Raw genomic sequence first — 16729 nt, 5'->3', positions numbered from 1 at the left:
CAGTCTCCTCTCGAAAGACTGTCATTCAGGGACCTCTGGTGGACAAAGGCAGGGAGAGGGGTCCAGCTGCAGCTGTCATCTATCAGGCCCATCACCTCTCAGGCCCCTCTCCAATGCCAGGACCATCACTTCCGGGTCTGACACGTTAAGCAGAATATTTTTTTCTGTTTTCCACAGAGAGGATAGCGTCCAAACGACTGACAACTCACTTTAGGTCGAAACTAACACACAATGAACGGTACGCAGTGTCCTTCGCCCCCACGTACATCTGCTATCCAACACATCAGCAGATTACACACCAATTTTAAGATAAAACATTGCACAATGATTATACTACAATGGAACAACTGAATGTATGCGTCTTAGAAGTATTTTTCACATACAAACTTTATATGTCCGAACTAAGAATCAAATACGCTTTAAATAACATGTCTCTGTGATTGCTGATTTTCTGCATGTATCAGAGCTCCATCAGGTAGCCTGATTTCAGATGTGTCCATATACATAGGATTATTAGGGAAATTGTTATTCTTGCAAAGCATGTAAACGTTTTAATTGAACTATTATATTAATATGACTAGCCACAATAGTGGCTTTATTGTGTGCATGTAACCGTACTCACTGAGGTGTCCTGGCGTTGGAGGGGAGCCTGAGATATTATGTCCCACCAGTAAGTGGCAGTATACAGAGGGTCCTGAGAGTCTGCAGTTAGACTCTATTGGACAACGGCCAAAGTGCTTGGAGTGTACAAACATCAGATAACTAAATCATCCTGCAACTTTTATCAAACCTTTAAAAACACACGTGAAAACAATTATTTTGTGGCAGATTAATAGAAAACAGAGTGTTTTGTTATCCATTTTGTGTAAAATATGCATTTGTTTTTTTAATTTGCATTGTGGTGCTAGCTAAATGTTATTGAAACTATTCAAATGTCCAACTCTATAGGTTTGCAGTTTGCAATCGGTGACAGCAATCCCATCATGATTTGGAGGGCACATAGCTACATAGCATAGGCTAGTGATTAGGTTACGCTGATTAGGTAATAGTATGCCAATAGCCTAGTGACTTCGGCACAATGGAAGAAATTGAAAATAGGCCTATTTGTTAACATGCATTGTTAATGGTAAAACCATTTTTTATTTTTTTTTACATGAATAGTTGTTCGAAACACTTCCTGATCTAGTCTGGAATAGCAACATGCCTTGGATTGAGAGAACTCTAGGAAAGGATGTCGAGGCATACACGATAACTCTACTCTAGTTGCCACGTATGAAGGGAGGAGCAAATGAGAGGGAAAAAACTATCCAACAACCCCTCCTCTTTACTGTTGGTACAGTATTGAAACAAATTACATCAGTTGATTTCTGAGATCATTATTTTTCTAGACATGTTTAGGCTATCCTATACCAGGATTTTGGCTTATATAAACAGGGTTTGAAAGACATGAAACATCAATGGGCCTAATTCTATTATTCCAAATAAATAGGCCTAGTTTTTTCCTCAACTTTATCAGAACTAGTTACTGTGTTTCTGAAGTCTTGATTCCATAATTCCATCGCCATTGGAGACAGAACGTCAGGTCCCACAACAAGAGACACGCCCCTTTTTCGCATACCTCAACGCGAACAGAGTTCTACAAAAATCCACATCGCGCTCACTGACACGCTAAATGTACGGCGAAGACAGTACACAGCATCTGTAGAGACCAGCCTCACACTTCCTCGGACCCCCTGGTAGAAAGCCACATCAGACATGACTGCGAGACACAGAAACAAGAACAATTTAAGCGAAAAGACTGCTTCACCCACGCAAGATGACGTGGCGAAGAAAAGTCCGAAACCTAGTAGTAATGGTAGCCCCTCAATCCAGGGTTCGGGGTCGGGGAGTTGGGTCAAAGTTATAGCTGCTTTATGTTATATCGCATTAGTAGCCGCTGCGGGCTTTGCTGCTATTTATCTACAACAAGTGTTGAAAGAAGTTCATCAAATCAGCAGCAGAAATGAAGAGACCGTACGGAAAAATGCAGAGGTTGCGCACAAAGTAGAGAATGTTCTTCAACAGGTAAGCAATGCAATCGATTTAGGACTAACCACTAGCCATTTAATGACTAGGTCACGAGATAAGGCAGGCTGTTGAAGACCGCACACCAAAACTAGATATGATGAACATATAGACTACAGAGAAGAAATGGCTAGAAGAGGGCCACCTCCCCCTCCTCCTAAAGCTTGATGAGCTGGCACAAGAAAAGTACAGATGCAATCTATGCTATTCTTTCCTAGAGAGAGAGTACTGACATTGCAACAAAAACAAATCCAGGTTAATGGAAATACTACATCCTTTATAATAAAAAGGGAAGCTATATTTCTATAGAACTGAGGAATGCACCCCATAAATGATCTTACATTTTTATCCAGCTAGCTATGTTCCTGCATTAATTAATTCGGTCAATCAGTTATTCCTTCCTTCATTCATTCACTTATTTTCAAGCCTTTATGTAACTTCAATCAACTTGTCATGCATAAATTGAGATCTCCCAGACCAGTTTGAACTAAACCAGTTTGAACTGGATGCTTACAGTTGTTTTTTAAAGCGGCATATGTAGATCTACCCCACAGGCTGAGAAATAGCTGAGTTATGTAATAAAGCTACGTAACCTACTCGTAAGTTACTGTAACTAGGTAAATGTGGTAAAGAAACCCCTCAGGGAAAAACATTTGCTAAGAACACACATTCAACAAGTAAATCCTGAAACATGCATTGCAGTCTCCTATATGTAAACTTCCTATGTGAGGCTGTGTCAACTATTGTTGTATAAAGCTACAGTATGTGATTAACTGTGTCTTCCACTGCAAGCTATAAAGTCTATTTCAATAACTACCAAGCCAAAAAACTATTTTGTCAGGCAAATGACTGGTCAGGGATAGGCTCTTCCACCCTCTTCCAACTTTCTTGGAATGTATTGTACCTGTGTTTCCAGTACACAGGTGTGACTATACAGATGTACAGCTTGAAACCTGTGTTATACAATTTAATAGTAGTAATAGTGTTAGATAATGTGGCTATTATATTATTTATGCATACATACAGTATTTATAGTAGGGATGTGACAGATTGTAAGGATTTGACACATTAATCATTAAAGACTAATCGAATAATCATTAAGGCCCTAATCTGTATTGATGACCAAAGATTTACCTACACTGAGTGTACAAAACATTAAGAACACCGTCCTAATATTGAGTTGCACCCCCTTTTGCCCTCAGAACAGTCAAAATTTGCCTGGACATGGGCTCTGCAAGGTTTCGAAAGTGTTCCACAGGGATGCTAGCCCATGTTGACTCCAATGCTTCCCACAGTTGTGTCAAGTTGGCTGGATGTCCTTTGGGTGGTGAACCATTCTTGATACACACAGGAAACTGTTGAGCGTGAAAAACCCAGCAGCGTTGCAGTTCCGGACACAAGCCAGTGCGCCTGGCACCTACTACCGTACCCCGTTCAAAGGCACTTAAATATTTTTTCTTGCCCATTCACCCTCTGAATGACACAATCCATGTCTCAAGGATTAAAAATCCTTCTTTAACCTGGCTCCTCCCCTTCATCTACACTGATTGAAGTGGATTTAACAAGTGATAAGGGCTCATAGCTTTCACCTGGATTCACCTGGTCAGTCTCTATGTCATGGAAAGAGCAGGTGTTCTTCATGTTTTGTACACTGTGTATGATTCCCTGTCTGTGGTTGTGTAGGTGGACAACGTGAGGGGCGCTGTAGACGGGTTGGAGTCAGCACTGGGCATCATGCGGGCAGAGCAGGAGGCGGGGAGCCGGGCGGTGAGGAAGGGCGAGGTGGAGACACGGCGGGTGGAGGAGGCTCTTCAGAGGCTCCAGAACGAACTGCTGGTTGACCTATCAGAAGGCATCAAGGAGGTGAAGGAGGCCAGAGAGCGGGACTTCTCTTCCCTGGAGAAGACGGTGGAGGAGCGCCTGGCTGAGTTGAGTGCCTCCATCGCGGACAGCGTGACTGAGTTCACCGAGGCCCAGGGTGAGACTCAAAGTCAGTTGGCTGACCTCAAAGCCCGTCTGGACGACATGGAGGACCCGGAGCTGATCAGGCAGGAACTGACTGCCATTGTCGACACCGTCGCCGTTCTCAGCGCCACTAAGCAGGCCACCAATGAGTCTGCCTATTCGCTGAGGGAGCAGATTGCCGCAGTGGGGGCGGAGCTCCAGACCCGTAACCAGGAAATAGCCTCGATGTCACAGGAAGTGGAGGCGGTGAGGTTGCTGGTGCAGGAGACGGCGGGGAGCCTGCGGCAGCAGGTGTCGGGGGCAGAGGCAGGCATCCAGGCATTGACAGATCAGGACCAGAGCCTGCAGAGCAGCCTGGAGCTGGCCACCAAAGCTCTACACAGTCTGGAGAAGGAACTGCGGGGGGAATCGGCCAGGGCTGAGCAGAGGTCCGACGGTCTGGAGGTCAGACTAAAAGTGACGGAGGAGGGCGGAGACTCCCTGGCGGTGTCGCTAACAGACCTGACTTCCAAGGTTGAGGCTCTTCTTGCCAAGTACAATTCCCACGAGAGCACGCTCGCCGCCCAGAGCACGGCAGCCGAGAAGGCCCGGGCCACTCTACAGGGAGAGCTAGAGGAGCTGAAGGGCAGCCTAGGGGAGCTCCAGTCCAACGTGGTCACACTGAGTGGCGCTCAGACCAATCTGGCTTCCAGGGACTCTAGCCTGGGGCAGCAGATAGAGGGGCTGGAGCAGAAGCTGGAAGCCCTGGGGGAAGTCTCCAAGTCAACCAGCCACCCCCCACCAGAGCTGGAGAAGCTGAAGAGCACCGTGGATGGCCTGGTGGGGAAAGCTGCCAAGCTGGAGAGCCATGAGAAGGCCATCGAAGCCCTACAGGGGTCACTACAGAAGACCATTAGCTCATTGGAGGCCGTGACCAAAGCCCCAGCCGAAGAGCAAGAAGGTGTAAGGGGAGCGTAGGAAGAAGAGGAAGAGGGGGGGCAGACTGGGTTGGGTCAATGAGAAATGGGAAACGTGGACTGCTGTGAATTTTAATACAACACTGCACTGTAGTTTTTTGTTTGTTTATTTGTATTTTTTCTCATTTGAGTTTTTCATTTAGTCAGATTCTGTTACGGGTGCTTTCACAAACCCAACTTGCAATATAAGCTCTTGTTCAGGAGCGTGTTATGGTTTACTGATTGTGTTTTGTTTCAAAAATTAAATTGGGCCACCACATTTCTGTGTAGACAAGGCTTTGAATTGATTTACATGTATATTATAAAATCTTCATCGTACATTGTATGGGACTAACTCACTCCAACTGTCTCCGTGACAGATGCAAGGTAGCCATTTTGCACACCACCACACTTCATCAATCTCACTGGAGGTGAGTATTGAGGTGAAAGGTGAGAGTGGGTCGGCCTGTTTCTAGAAGATCATTGGATAAAGATCATAGAAATCCTTCATAGGATACAGGCTACAAGGTTAAAGCACTCCCAGTTCATTTAAAGGCTCACTCTAGGCATGTGCTCCAAATGGCTCCCTATCTCCTATATAGTGCACTACTTTTGACCAGGGCCCATATGGCTCTAGTAAAAGTAGTGTACTACAGTGAGCTCCAAAAGTTTTGGGACAGTGACACACTTTTTGTTGTTTTGGCTCTGTACTCCAGCACTTTGGATTTGAAATGATATAATGACTGAGGTTAAAGTGCAGACTGTCAACTTTCATTTTTTATTTTCATCCATATTGAGTGAATAGTTTGGAAATTACAGCACTGTTTGTACATCGTACCCTGTTATTGTAATGGTGAGAGGTAGGAATTTTTGGGGAGTAGGATATTTATGCTTTAAATTTCTCACTCATTATTAACAATTAATTCAGGACTATCCATAATCATGATAGCATCCATTCATTTTTATTGGGCACAAAATAATCTGACAAACAAATCAAACAGCAAATGCATCCAACAAATTTGTTGTCACATAATTGATCTAGTCCCATAAAATGGGGGGACTATGAACAAAAAGTACTGTAATTTCTAAATGGTCACCCAATATGGATGAAAATATCCTCAAATTAAAGCTGACAGTCTGCACTTTATACCATTTCAAATCCAAAGTGCAGGAGTACAGAGCCAAAACAACAACAACGCCACTGTCCCAATATGAATGGAGCTCACCATATGTAGGGAATGGGATGCCATTTGACATATAATCTGGCGCTTCAGACTGAGTATATAAGTGGACTTAATACAGTCTGTGATGCTTCATAAAAAGCGTATTGGAATATTTAATTAGGAAACACTTCTGGGTCAGTCAAGTGAGAATTTGAAAGTAATTACTTTACCTGAAGAGGGAAGGAGATTGCTTGAGGCTAATCCAATAATTTCCTGATAGGCCACTCATAACCTGATTTGAGTCCTCACATACACACACACACACACACAACCTTCCATTCAACAGGTGCCATTGCCTCAACATGTACAAGGAAACGCATAAACATGTATAGGGAATACAGAGTACACACAAACGTCAAATTGACATAATTTATTAAGCACATCCCTCACACGAAGAACAATATATCCAAGGCTATAAACAAACAAAAAACACAATCTCTGCAGTGTCCCAACACCACTACAATGGGGTTGTGACAGTTTAAAGGAATGGCTACAGTAAATACATGTGGTGTGATCTGTACATGTAATTAGCTTTAGTTAAAACGGTGGTATGGTGTCCACACTCTTTACCCAAAGACCAGCTGCAATCTGCGTCTCAATGTCTGCTTGTCATTGAGCAATTCCAGGTATGTGTAGGTTCAACTTTATCTTTAGAGATGACATGCCAATGTGCATGTTAAACAAGTTGTGATTAGCTCTCGGGTTGGAGATTGGCCTTTGGTGATTGGCTGTGAGGTCGTCAGCTTATTGTTCAGCTCCGATACATACTTCCTCCTTCAGACGTACATTTCCTGTAAAACACCTGGAGGCTTACTCAGTGGAGTAGCCCTAGAAATCAATAGATTAGCATGCTTCCCTATCCTACATGATCGTGATGTCTGTTCTACACATCTTTCTATCGGAACATACAGTAACCTACTGAATAAGCCCAAGGGTTTTTTATCAGAGGAGTGCAACGTCAGCAATGTTGCAGATAAAAATGTTAAACACAGAACAGAAACAACTCTCTGACATGAATCACAGCTCTATGCCACACATTTCTATCTGCATTGCTCTGCAGTCAGCCCCATTGAATAAACTCCTGGTGACAGATTGTTTACACCAGCATGTGCACAGGCATAGCTCCATTGCCTTGCGGGCTGCAGCGTTCAGTATTCTATTTTAGGTCCCTATACCTTTAAACCACAGACTCATTTCGATTTGATTGATGGCAGAGATGCAAAAACTAGCAGGACTAGCTAGCCATGTGGAACCCCAGGGCATGTATTCAGCACTGTGAACTATTGAGAACATTACAGGTACAATGTATAGCGCTGACATCATCATTCCCTATTGTACAGAATCATATTGTAGCATAACATTCCTCCTGAACAGACCCCTTAGCCTGAGCATACCCGTGTGCATATCACACTTGGGTCAAGCAGTGTTGTTACTAGAGGTCGACCGATTAATTAGGGCCGATTTCAAGTTTTCATAATTGGTCATCGGTATTTTTGAACACCGATTTTCCGATGTATTATTTTTTTAACATTTTGATACACCTTTATTTAACTAGGCAAGTCAGTTAAGAACACATTCTTATTTTCAATGACGGCCTAGGAACAGTGGGTTAACTGCCTTGTTCAGGGGCAGAACGACAGATTTTTAACTTGTCAGCTCGGGGATTCGTTTTTGCAACCTTCCAGTTACTAGTCCAACGCTCTAACATTGCCTTACATTGCACTCCACGAGGAGCCTGCGTGGCAGGCTGACTACCTGTTATGCGAGGGCAGCAAGAAGCCAAGGTAAGTTGCTAGCTAGCATTAAACTTATCTTATAAAAAACAATCAATCTTAACATAATCACTAGTTAACTACACATCGTTGATGATATTACTAGTTTATCTAGTGTGTCCTGCGTTGCATATAATCGATGCGGTGCCTGTTAATTTCTCATTGAATCACAGCCTACTTCGACAAACGGGTGATGATTTAACAAGCGCATTTGCGAAAAAAGCACTGTCGTGGCACCAATATACCCAACCATAAACATCAATGCCTTTCTTTAAAATCAATACACAAGTACAGTGAGGGAAAAAAGTATTTGATCCCCTGCTGATTTTGTACGTTTGCCCACTGACAAAGAAATGATCAGTCTATAATTTTAATGGTAGGTTTATTTGAACAGTGAGAGACAGAATAACAACAAAAAAATCCAGAAAAACACATGTCAAAAATGTTATACATTTATTTGCATTTTAATGAGGGAAATAAGTATTTGACCCCCTCTCAATCAGAAAGATTTTTGGCTCCCAGGTGTCTTTTATACAGGTAACAAGCTGAGATTAGGAGCACACTCTTAAAGGGAGTGCTCCTAATCTCAGTTTGTTACCTGTATAAAAGACACCTGTCCACAGAAGCAATCAATCAATCAGATTCCAAACTCTCCACCATGGCCAAGACCAAAGAGCACTCCAAGGATGTCAGGGACAAGATTGTAGACCTACACAAGGCTGGAATGGGCTACAAGACCATCACCAAGCAGCTTGGTGAGAAGGTGACAACAGTTGGTGCGATTATTCGCAAATGGATGAAACACAAAAGAACTGTCAATCTCCCTCGGCCTGGGGCTCCATGCAAGATCTCACCTCGTGGAGTTGCAATGATCATGAGAACGGTGAGGAATCAGCCCAGAACTACACGGGAGGATCTTGTCAATGATATCAAGGCAGCTGGGACAATAGTCACCAAGAAAACAATTGGTAACACACTACGCCGTGAAGGACTGAAATCCTGCAGTGCCCACAAGGTCCCCCTGCTCAAGAAAGCACATATATATGCCCGTCTGAAGTTTGCCAATGAACATCTGAATGATTCAGAGAACAACTGGGTGAAAGTGTTGTGGTCAGATGAGACCAAAATGGAGCTCTTTGGCATCAACTCAACTCACCGTGTTTGGAGGAGGAGGAATGCTGCCTATGACCCTAAGAACACCATCCCCACCGTCAAACATGGAGGTGGAAACATTATGCTTTGGGGGTGTTTTTCTGCTAAGGGGACAGGACAACTTCACCGCATCAAAGGGACGAGGGACGGGGCCATGTTCCGTCAAATCTTGGGTGAGAACCTCCTTCCCTCAGCCAGGGCATTGAAAATGGGTCGTAGATGGGTATTCCAGCATGACAATGACCCAAAACATAGAGCCAAGGCAACAAAGGAGTGGCTCAAGAAGAAGCACATTAAGGTCCTGGAGTGGCCTAGCCAGTCTCCAGACCTTAATCCCATAGAAAATCTGTGGAGGGAGCTGAAGGTTCGAGTTGCCAAACGTCAGCCTCGAAACCTTAATGACTTGGAGAAGATCTGCAAAGAGGAGTGGGACAAAATCCCTCCTGAGATGTGTGCAAACCTGGTGGCCAACTACAAGAAATGTCTGACCTCTGTGATTGCCAACAAGGGTTTTGCCACCAAGTACTAAGTCATGTTTTGCAGAGGGGTCAAATACTTATTTCCCTCATTAAAATGCAAATCATTTTCAAAAAATGTTGACATACGTTTTCTGGATTTTTTTGTTATTCTGTCTCTCACTGTTCAAATAAACCTACCATTACATTTAAGTCATTTAGCAGACGCTCTTATTAAAATTATAGACTGATAATTTCTTTGTCAGTGGGCAAACGTACAAAATCAGCAGGGGATCAAATACTTTTTTCCCTCACTGTATACATTTTTAAACCTGCATATTTAGTTAATATTGCCTGCTTACATTAATTTCTTATAACTCGGGAAATTGTGTCAATTCTCTTACGTTCCGTGCAAGCAGTCAGGGTATATGCAGCAGTTTGGGCTGCCTGGCTCATTGCGAACTATGTGAAGTCCATTTATTCCTAACAAAGGCCGTAATTAATTATGACATAACATTGAAGGTTGAACAATGTAACAGCAATATTTAGACTTAGGGATGCCATCCGTTAGATAATACAGAACGGTTCCGTATGTCACTGAAAGTGAAATGTTTTTGTTTTTGAAATTATAGTTTCCGGATTCGACCATTTTAATGACCAAAGGCTCGTATTTCTGTGTGTTATTATGTTATAATTAAGTCTATGATTTGATAGAGCAGTCTGACTGAGCAGTGGTAGGCACCAGCAGGCTCGTAAGCATTCATTCAAACAGCACTTTCGTGCGTTTGCCAGCAGCTCTTCGCAATGCTTCAAGCATTGTGCTGTTTATGACTTCAAGCCTATCAACTCCCGAGATTAGGCTGGTGTAACCGATGTGAAATGGCTAGCTAGTTAGCGGGGTGCGCGCTAATAGTGTTTCAAACATCACTTGCTCTGAGACTTGGAGTAGTTGTTCCTCTTGCTCTGCATGGGTAACGCTGCTTCGAGGGTGGCTGTTGTCGATGTGTTCCTGGTTCGAGCGAGGAGAGGGACGGAAGCTATACTGTTACACTTGCACTACTAAAGTGCCTATAAGAACATCCAATAGTCAAAGGTATATGAAATACAAATCGTATAGAGAGAAATAGTCCTATAATAACTACAACCTAAAACTTCTTACCTGGGAATATTGAAGACTCATGTTAAAAGGAACCACCAACTTTCATATGTTCTCATGTTCTGAGCAAGGAACTTAAATGTTAGCTTTTTTACATGGCACATATTGCACTTTTACTTTCTTCTCCAACACTTTGTTTTTGCATTATTTAAAACAAATTGAACATGTTTCATTATTTATTTGAGGCTAAATTGATTTTATTGATGTATTATCTTAAGTTAAAATAAGTGTTCATTCAGAATTGTTGTAATTGTCATTATTACAAATAAATAAAAAGAATCGGCCGATTAATCGGTATCGGCTTTTTTTGGGGGTCCTCCAATAATCGGTATCGGCGCTGAAAAATCATAATCGGTCGACCTCTAGTTGTTACAACCCCACCACTGGCCAGACTGACAACTGATTAGGGGGAAACTGTTCAAGAGACTGCTCACATTCCAAAACTGTGGACCAGCAAGACCTCTCATTCACCATGATTGATGGAATTGTTCTCAAAAAATAACATTCCAGCCTCCTAGGACGTAGGTTGGCATTTATTGGGATGACTCATGTACTGGAGGCAGCTCTGCAGGGTAGTCACTAGCTGGCGCAGTCATAAAATCTGATTTTAAACCTAACCTAAACCACACTGCTAACCTTAAATTAAGACCAACAAGCACATTTTTGTTTTCATGAATTTTGACTTTGCCACTGGCCCTTCTAGTGGAAATTGCTCAGCTCTGCCTCCAGGACAAGATTCATCGCAATAAATGCCAACCTACACATATGACAGGTTCATTCAAGGATACAATTTGTAGAGCAACATACGTTAGTCAGCATTCTAGACAAAAGGCCCAGTTAGTCTCAACCTAACCCCTAGGACTTACCTCTCAACCCCCTAAAGATCTGTATAGGTATACAGTCAATGGAAAGTATACTGGAATGTACATTATAGGGGGAGTAACCTGTTCTTCTGTGGTTTCCATTATATTGCTTACATTAATCAAGATCTCTGGGGGGAATCCAGAAGTACCTGTTGTAAGAGCTAGGTGGGGTCAACCATGGGTGTAGAGAGATCAGCAAACTCTGTTTACATTTACAAAAATGTGCAAGTTATTGTAAGGGAAGGATTGGTGACAAGCTGAAAGTTTGCCATTTACTCTGTAGATCTATAGCTTATAGAAAAGCACTCCTTCACAGCTCTCCTTCCAGTGTCTGAGGGAGGGCTTGACTCACGTTGACTTTCTGCAGAAGCATCTCTCCTCCCACTACCTGCATCTCAGGCTTAACTATCTGACTCAACTGCTGTGTCACAACTCCTAGGTCCTCCTCCACAGCGCTGAGGTTAGCGAAGGTCTGCCGTAGCTCTGCGATGTCCTCCTCCCTCCTGGTCAGATCCTCGGCCAGACGGCCGATCCTCAGGGTCAGCTCATCCACCTGCGGAGCCAGCGCCCCGAAGTCCCGCTTGATGGCCGCCACCTTGGGCTTGAGGTCGCCGGCAAAGGTCACCGTGCGGACCAATCGGGCACGGCCGCTTTCCAGCTCCCTCAGGCGCTCTGAGATCTGCTGGTCGTTGGCGAACAGCTCGGGTAGGCGGCGTTTGAGCTGCTCCAGGGCTTGGGCGTTGCGCTCCGTGGCGCCCTTGAGGCCCTGGATGCGGTCGATGCTGCCGGCCAGCAGGTCGCCGATACGTTTGACCATGCTGCGTTCGGCCTGGGCGGCCCTCTCCTCCAGCTCCGTTACCTTCTCCAGGAGAGACTCCACCTCCGACTGGAGCCCATCCATCCGACGCACGTCTGTCCGCACCGACGCCACCTAGGAGATGGAGAGGAGGAAGATGATTCATGGGCAAATCTTTACATGTACTGCCTTTCTATTCTAATGCCACGGTTCTGTTCAACAAGTTGCCTCTGGTTTTGAGAGACTTCAACCTTTAAGTACTTGGAATATACATTTCTTGGTATTATTAAATGTAACTACATAGTACTGTACTACGTAACTACTTTAAAACATAAAAGTAGTTACAGTTTATTACAATACAGTAATTGTTTCAGGAATCTTATCTGCAGTTCCTGTGTAATTGCCTGAGTTATTACATCTTGGTTACCAAAGTAGTTAGAGCATCTAGATGGCTTAAATCATCTTTAAAAAATAAGAAAGCACAGTAAAGCAGAGGCCGCTGCCAAACCTTAGTGTTGACATCCTTAGTGATGGCAGAGGTGCGTCCCTCGATTTGTCCCACAGCCTCGGTCAGTGCTGCCACTCTGTCCTGGTGCAGGCCGCGTTTCTCCGTTAGGCCGGACGCCCAGTCCTTCAGCTGGCTTACATCCCGCTCCAGGGCCTCCAAGTGGGGCAGGAGACCACCAGGCTGCCTCTCTATATGCTCCAACAGGCTCTGGACACCCTCGCACTGCGCCAGGAAACAGGTGGAAAGACAGAGCAGGGCGGCCATTTTAGAAAGGAGCTTTACATAGGAAAAGACTGACCAGCTAGATCATGCAGTCATAGACCGGTAGATAGGATGCATTGAACAACATGCAGGGAGACTGTCCATAAGTTACACAGAAAGCTGATGTTTGGTGCAAATAAATAGAGCACATAAATGGGTAACAACACTAAGATATTTGAGACTGCTTTTAATTTACTAGAGATGCAAGATAGGAGAGAGAAGACATTTTTTTACAATAGATTTAACCAAATTTGAACATTTAAAAGATTCAGAGAAACACTGATAATAAGGCACATTTATTTGAAATGCAATACTGCCATAACTGTCAAACTGTTCGAATATAAAATGTGTATAAAAAAAAATGTATACAAACTCAACATTTGAGTACCTGATGATATTGGAGTACTGGTCATAATTGTTCTCCTTTCCGACACTGACAAGGCAACAATAATATCCTTTACAGATTACAGGAGCAGTGTTTGGGTGCAGACGCTACATTCAGTTGCTGACTTTCAGCAGCCAGTGCAGATAACATTGATTGGTGCTGATATGAGATAGTAGTATGTTTGTGAGACAAGAACTTAAAACCTATTGATGAAACGTATCGCTAAACTTTAGTAATAGCCAGTTAAAATGCACAAATCACACAACGTAGCAATGGTTTAACTATGTGAGGATTTAACAGCAGTTTTAAAACAAATGGAATGACAGGACCACTCCTTCCCATGGTTTAAAATTGACATCACACACTGAGGTCATCATTATGCACCGGCTGGGGTGGCTCATCCTGCTCTGGGTCCTTGACCTTTCACCCCTCCCTCTCCCCTTCCCTATCCGGCGTCCCAGAATTATCCTGGTTGTCCTGTTGCTCCTCCCCCCTATTGAGCTGTCCCAGCGTCTCCTTGACAACGGCCAACTCATTCCTCATCTTGAGGATGCTGTTGTGGGCCTGGAGGGCGTCCAGAGCCTGCTTGATGTCCAGGATCTCCGTCAGGGCTTTAAGCATGCTGTCCTCCGTCCCAAACACCTGCAGGGTGAGCTCCTCCAGCCTTCGCTCCGCCGTCCCCAGGTCCCCCCCCAGCCTCAGAATGGATCGCACTGCCTCCTCCACAGCCGGGAGGTGAGCCTCGCACTGCTGGGCCCGGGGGATGTGCTCCTCTAGCTGGGCGACTAACTCGGTATCTACTCGGAGCAAGCTCCGGACTTGGTCCTCCAGTTTGTGGAGCTGCTTGGTGTTCCAGTCCAGCTGGTCCTGGGCCCGCTTGGCATCCTCGTCCTCGGTGCGGCCCAGGGCGCGTGTGTTCCGGCGGGTGCTGTCCTCCAGCTCCTCCAGCCTCTCGTCCAGCGCCCGGGCCCTCTGCTCGGCCTCGTTCACCCGGTCCGTGGCGCCGGTGTGCGCCTCACGTGACTCCGTCTTCAGAGAGGCCAGGTCGGAGGTCACCGAGGCCAGGCCCGTCTGCCACGTCTCAGTCACGTTCAGGAAGCGGGCGTTGACTGTCTGGAGATCGCGAGAGGCGGAGTTCTCGTCGTCCTGCATCGCCATGACGACGGCATGGAGCGAGGAGAGGTCACGTTCGAGGCGCGTCGCCAGGGAGAAGGTGGAGAGAGCCCCCTGCAGGTCGTCCTCGGAGGCGGCGAGCTGCAGCCGCAACACAAAACAGGGAGGGCTGTTTCTGGGAGGGCTCTGGGATCCTCAGTATTCTCAGTACAAATCCATGCAATTACATGCACACATTCAGTCAAAAGATGCGTATAGCAATTCTAAGGAAGACAATGTGATTTGATCACAGAATTCAATTCCACTGGATAGGCTATACAATCCAAGATGCAATAATAACTGCAGCAATAAAGTACATGAATAATGCAGACATGTCTGCAGGGGCTAAATAATAAGGGGGAGGGGCCTACATTATGTGACAAGCAAGACAATGACAGTACCAATACACACAATAACATAAACACACATAACGTCCCTGCATAATGTTTTTGTGTCTTGTTCTTCACGGGAGAGAGATGGATAGACAGTTCCAATAGAAACAAAACATACCTTCTTGGACACTTTGATGACTTCCTCCTCCATTTCAAGGAGACTTGCAGTCTTCCCAGACAGTAGTTTGTACTTTTCTTCCACGTCGAAGAATCTTGCATTCTGCTGTAATACCACCCTGTAATGTATGGGGGGAAATAACGTCATGAATAGGCCAACTCAAACATAAAATTATTAATTTCCTATTGTTTGGCCGAGATGAAAGTAAATAGGAATTATCCATAAGCACACGGGCCTTTATAAGTAAATATTTTTCTTATGCCCTTTGCAAATGAATAGGCTTACTTTTACTTACCATGTAAGCACTATGCAAACTATCAGTGACAGTAGACAAGTTATCGTTTTCACATCCAGGGAGGACGGTGAGGAGCTTTTACGTTCAGCCAAGCTATTTCCTTCGGTAGCTTTTGCTTTTTTTGCTTCATCTTCGGAAGTGTACTTTGACGTTTCGACCGGTTCGTCATTTTGTTTCTGAGCCGCGGTCTTCTTCCTTTGCTTTACTTCATTACTTGGCATTTTTGTAGCCTGCAACAACGTTTCGGCTTGCAGTTTCCTATTGCCTACTAGGCCTACATGAAAAGGAATTGATTCAAAGTAGCGGCTGCGACTGCAAGCGACAATGGCCCACAGCTCTAGAAGTTTCGCAGCAGACTAGCGCAAGAAACTCCATCCAAATTCAAGTTAAACGCATACGTTCAAATGTGAATATAATTTAGAATATTTAGGTATTTCAGATAATCAAATAAACCTTAAATAAAAGTAATTCTACTTGCCAATGCATAGAAACAAGTCTACAGTTCCCGTAAAGGAATCGACCACTTGAACGCTCCTTGGAATTTGGGGAAAAGAACAAAATGCGTCAGCCAGCCACGTAGACTGCTGACGCCTGAAAACATGACAACGTGCCGCCCGTTGTATGATGAGTAGGCCGAGGCCCTCTGATTTCAACGTTCCCCAATAGACCGTTTGAGGAAACATGAAAAACGGTGCGGTATTTCAAGGTTGTAAAGGCTAATTAGTATTAATAAGAATAAATGAGGATGACACAGAAAAATCTCAAATAGAGTAGAACACAGTTATGAGCGCACTTCACTCATGCAAAGGAGCAAAAAAAATCGGTGGTGGAAAAAGTACTCAATGATCATACTTGAGTAAAAGTAAAGATACCTTAATAGAAAATGACAAGTAAAAGTGAAAGTCACCCATTAAAATACAACTTGAGTAAAAGTCTAAAGGTATTTGGTTTTAAATATACGTAAGTATCAAAAGTAAATGTAATTGCTAAAATATGTTAAAAGTAAAAGTATGAATAATTTCTTATTCCTTATCTCAAGCCAACCAGACGGCACAATTCTCTTGTTTTTATGTATTTATGGATAGCCAGGGGCACACTCCAACACTCAGACATCATTTAAAAATAAAGCATTTGTGTTTAGTGAGTCCGTCAGATCAGAGGCAATAGGGATGACCAGGGATGTTCTCTTGATAAGTATGTGAATTGGACCCTTTTCCTGTGCTGCTAAGCATTGAAA

At 44.1% G+C, this 16729-nt stretch overlaps 2 protein-coding genes across 3 annotated transcripts; one reads left to right on the top strand and one right to left on the bottom strand.

Moving 5' to 3' along the window:
- The first annotated feature begins 1443 nt into the window (after positions 1 to 1443).
- Positions 1444 to 5254, top strand: LOC106576430 (cytoskeleton-associated protein 4). The gene is made up of 2 exons (XM_045699995.1): positions 1444 to 2064; positions 3748 to 5254. The coding sequence occupies exons 1-2, from the start codon at positions 1756 to 1758 to the stop codon at positions 4984 to 4986; spliced, it is 1548 nt and encodes a 515-aa protein (XP_045555951.1). The 5' UTR covers positions 1444 to 1755; the 3' UTR covers positions 4987 to 5254.
- Positions 5255 to 10888: 5634 nt separating this feature from the next.
- LOC106576370 (inhibitor of nuclear factor kappa-B kinase-interacting protein) lies at positions 10889 to 16104 on the bottom strand. 2 transcript variants are annotated; one of them, XM_014153500.2, is made up of 4 exons: positions 15493 to 16089; positions 15198 to 15315; positions 12890 to 13111; positions 10889 to 12516 (listed from the first exon to the last, which is right to left on the bottom strand). In XM_014153500.2, exons 1-4 carry the CDS (start codon positions 15711 to 15713, stop codon positions 11896 to 11898), a joined length of 1182 nt encoding a protein of 393 aa, XP_014008975.2. In that variant the 5' UTR covers positions 15714 to 16089; the 3' UTR covers positions 10889 to 11895. The 2 variants fall into 2 exon arrangements, with proteins under 2 accessions (XP_014008975.2, XP_014008976.1); XM_014153501.2 differs by lacking the exons at positions 10889 to 12516; positions 12890 to 13111 and adding an exon at positions 13323 to 14789 and having other exon boundaries at positions 15493 to 16104.
- Between the last annotated feature and the right edge of the window lie 625 nt (positions 16105 to 16729).

Source organism: Salmo salar, chromosome ssa17, assembly GCF_905237065.1.
Source record: "Salmo salar chromosome ssa17, Ssal_v3.1, whole genome shotgun sequence".
NCBI classification, from domain to species: Eukaryota; Metazoa; Chordata; class Actinopteri; order Salmoniformes; family Salmonidae; genus Salmo; species Salmo salar.
The sequence above is the reverse complement of the archived record's forward strand: the minus strand, read 5'-3'. Positions and strand labels throughout refer to the sequence as shown.

Bases quoted from the DNA above. Each gene is read 5' to 3' on its own strand.
- LOC106576430 (XM_045699995.1), top strand. From the start codon at position 1,756: ATGACTGCGAGACACAGAAACAAGAACAATTTAAGCGAAAAGACTGCT. The intron at 2,065-3,747 runs GTAAGCAATGCA...GTGGTTGTGTAG, and splicing joins TAGAGAATGTTCTTCAACAG to GTGGACAACGTGAGGGGCGC.
- LOC106576370 (XM_014153500.2), bottom strand. From the start codon at position 15,713: ATGCCAAGTAATGAAGTAAAGCAAAGGAAGAAGACCGCGGCTCAGAAA. The intron at 15,316-15,492 runs GTAAGTAAAAGT...CATACATTACAG, and splicing joins GTTTGCATAGTGCTTACATG to GGTGGTATTACAGCAGAATG. The intron at 12,517-12,889 runs GTTTGGCAGCGG...TCCATCTCCTAG, and splicing joins CTAAGGATGTCAACACTAAG to GTGGCGTCGGTGCGGACAGA.